Raw genomic sequence first — 2753 nt, 5'->3', positions numbered from 1 at the left:
TGTAAAAACTTTAAGAGATTTAATGATATCAATGATATAGAAGTTCATTTGATGAAAAATGGCTTTAGGCCAAGATACACTTGTTGGTCAAGTCATGGAGAATCCTTTATCGATCGTAACACGTCGCTGATCAATTGTCCTCGCTGATCAATTTAGACAATGACAATACCGAGAATAATGATTCATACGTACATGACGATGATGACCATTTAGATGAGATGTTACATGATTTAGAGACTAATATTGGTGATGATCATCATGAAAAATTACAACACCTATTTGATGATGCAGAAAAACCATTATATGCTGGTTGTGACAAAATTTCAAAACTTGGTGCTGTTTTGAGGTTAGTTAACTTAAAGTCAAATTACGGATGGAGTGACAAAAGTTTCACAAATTTGCTACAGGTTTGCATGAAATGCTTCCAAAAGATAACGAGTTACCAGTTTCGACATACCAAGCAAAAAAGTTAATGTGTCCGATGGGATTGGAAATCAAAAGAATACATGCATGTCCAAATGATTGTATGTTGTATAGAAACGAGTTCAAAAATCTTCATAAATGTGTTACTTGTGGTGCATCGAGGTACAAACGTAAAAAAGAATCAGATGAAATTCACGATGATGTAAGGAAAAATGGACCACCGGCCAAAATGTTGTGGTATTTTCCCATTATACCAAGACTGCAACGATTATTTTCAAATGAAAAAGAAGCAAAATTATTACGTTGGCACTCGGAAGAGCGCATAAATGATGGGAAACTAAGGCATGTGACGGATTCACCACAGTGGAAAAAAATTGATAACATATATCCAGAATTTGGAAAAGAGATTCGAAATATACGGTTTGGCCTTAGTTCAGATGGAATTAGTCCTTTTGGAACCATGAGCAGTCTTCGTAGCATGTGGCCGGTTCTTCTATGCATCTACAATCTTCCACCATGGTTATGCATGAAACGAAAATACATTATGATGTCGTTGTTGATTGAGGGTCCGAAGCAGCCTGGTAATGACATTGATGTTTATTTGTTGCCTTTAATTGATGACTTAAAAACTCTATGGAATTTAGGTGTTAACGTGTATGATGCTTATACTGAACAGTACTTTAACTTGCGGGCCATGATTTTTTGCACCATAAGTGACTTTCCAGCATACGGGAACTTGTCAGGATACAGTACGAAAGGTTATAAAGCATGTCCGGTTTGTGAAAAGCATACAAGTTCGGTTAGGTTAAGAAATTGCAAAAAAGTCGTATACATGGGACATCGAAGATTCCTTCCGGAAGATCACGTTTATCGAAAGAAAAAAAATGAGTTTAACGGGTGTACCGAGCACGAAACGGCAAGGAAACAATTTAATGCTTATGATCAAGTTAAAAATATAAATACAGTGTGGGGAAAAAGAACTCGTGATGGGAATGGAGCTGGAGCTGGAGCTGGAACTGGAGTTGGCATATGGAAGAAAAAATCAATTTTTTGGGATTTACCGTACTGGAAAGATTTAGAAGTTCGACACTGCCTAGATGTTATGCATATCGAAAAAAATGTATGTGATAGCTTGTTGGGCTTATTGTTAAACATCCCGGGAAAAACTAAAGACGGGATTAGAGTCCGTAGAGATATGCAAGAAATGGGAATACGTAAAGAGCTTGCCCCTGTTGAAAAAGGCAATCGTATTTTTCTACCACCGGCGAGTCATACAATGTCAAACGCAGAAAAAAAAATGTTTTGTAAATGTTTACACGAAATTAAAGTTCTAAGTAGATATTCTGCAAACATTAAAAGGTTGGTGTCGATGAAAGACTTGAAATTGATTGGTATGAAGTCTCATGACTGTCATGTTTTGATGACACATATGATTCCTATTGCAATTCGTGGTTCATTACCGGAGAACGTCCGAAATACAATCACAAAGCTTTGTTGGTTTTTTAACACGATTCACTCAAAATCTATTGATCCTGATACGCTGGATGCATTGGAAAAAGACGTTTACATCACACTCTGTTAACTTGAGATGTACTTTCCACCGTCCTTTTTTGATGTGATGGTTCATCTGGTATCTCATATCGTAGGAGAAATCAAGTCTTGTGGTCCTGTATTTCTACCTTACATGTACCCTTTTGAAAGATATATGGGTTTCTTAAAAGATTACGTAAGAAATCGTAATCGACCCGAGGGTAGTATTGTTGAGGGGTATGCTTCAGAGGAGGCGATTGAATTCTGCACAGGTTATTTGGAAGGTGTCAAAAGTATTGGTGTTCCTCAATCTTGTCACACGGGTAAATTTGAAGGGGCCAGAGGTGTTGGTATGGAAACATTCTTCCCAACTTACGATCGTTTACAACTTGCACATTTAGTAGTCTTAAAGCACATGACTTGTATTGACCCATTTGTTGAAGAACACATGAACGTATTACGGTCGACATATCGTGATAAGGACGAAATGTGGCATGTTCAGAGGCATAACAAAGAGTTTTCTAGCTGGATTAAAACAAAGGTAACAACATTAACTAACGTTGATCAAACTGTGAAAAGGTTGGCACATGGCCCGCATGTTAAAGTAACATCCTACCAAGGGTACAAAATTAATGGTTATACATTTTACACCAAAGATCAGGATGAAAAAAGTACAGTGCAGAATAGTGGAGTTATAGTAATAGCATCAACGACCGAATTCGATAGGAAGAATCATGATAGATTGTTAAGAATCGCCAAAAACTCTTATTATGGTGTCATAGAAGAAATTTGGGAATTGA

At 37.0% G+C, this 2753-nt stretch overlaps 1 protein-coding gene across 1 annotated transcript; it reads left to right on the top strand.

The window, feature by feature from the left end:
* The first annotated feature begins 218 nt into the window (after positions 1–218).
* Positions 219–2005, top strand: LOC143535814 (uncharacterized). Its single transcript, XM_077029960.1, has 2 exons — positions 219–346; positions 538–2005. The coding sequence occupies exons 1-2, from the start codon at positions 219–221 to the stop codon at positions 2003–2005; spliced, it is 1596 nt and encodes a 531-aa protein (XP_076886075.1).
* Positions 2006–2753: the final 748 nt, after the last annotated feature.

The sequence above is a fragment of the Bidens hawaiensis genome, unplaced genomic scaffold, assembly GCF_021521415.1.
Source record: "Bidens hawaiensis isolate Kalapana, Puna unplaced genomic scaffold, B.hawaiensis_p1.1 tig00000780_1, whole genome shotgun sequence".
In the NCBI taxonomy this organism is placed as follows: Eukaryota; Viridiplantae; Streptophyta; class Magnoliopsida; order Asterales; family Asteraceae; genus Bidens; species Bidens hawaiensis.
Note: the sequence above shows the minus strand (reverse complement) of the source record. Positions and strands in the feature narration are given on the sequence as shown.

What these genes read in the sequence shown, in the direction of transcription:
- LOC143535814 (XM_077029960.1), top strand. Translation starts at nt 219, where the DNA reads ATGTTACATGATTTAGAGACTAATATTGGTGATGATCATCATGAAAAA. An exon ending in AAACTTGGTGCTGTTTTGAG is followed by an intron (nt 347 to 537) that starts GTTAGTTAACTT and finishes TATGTTGTATAG; the next exon opens with AAACGAGTTCAAAAATCTTC.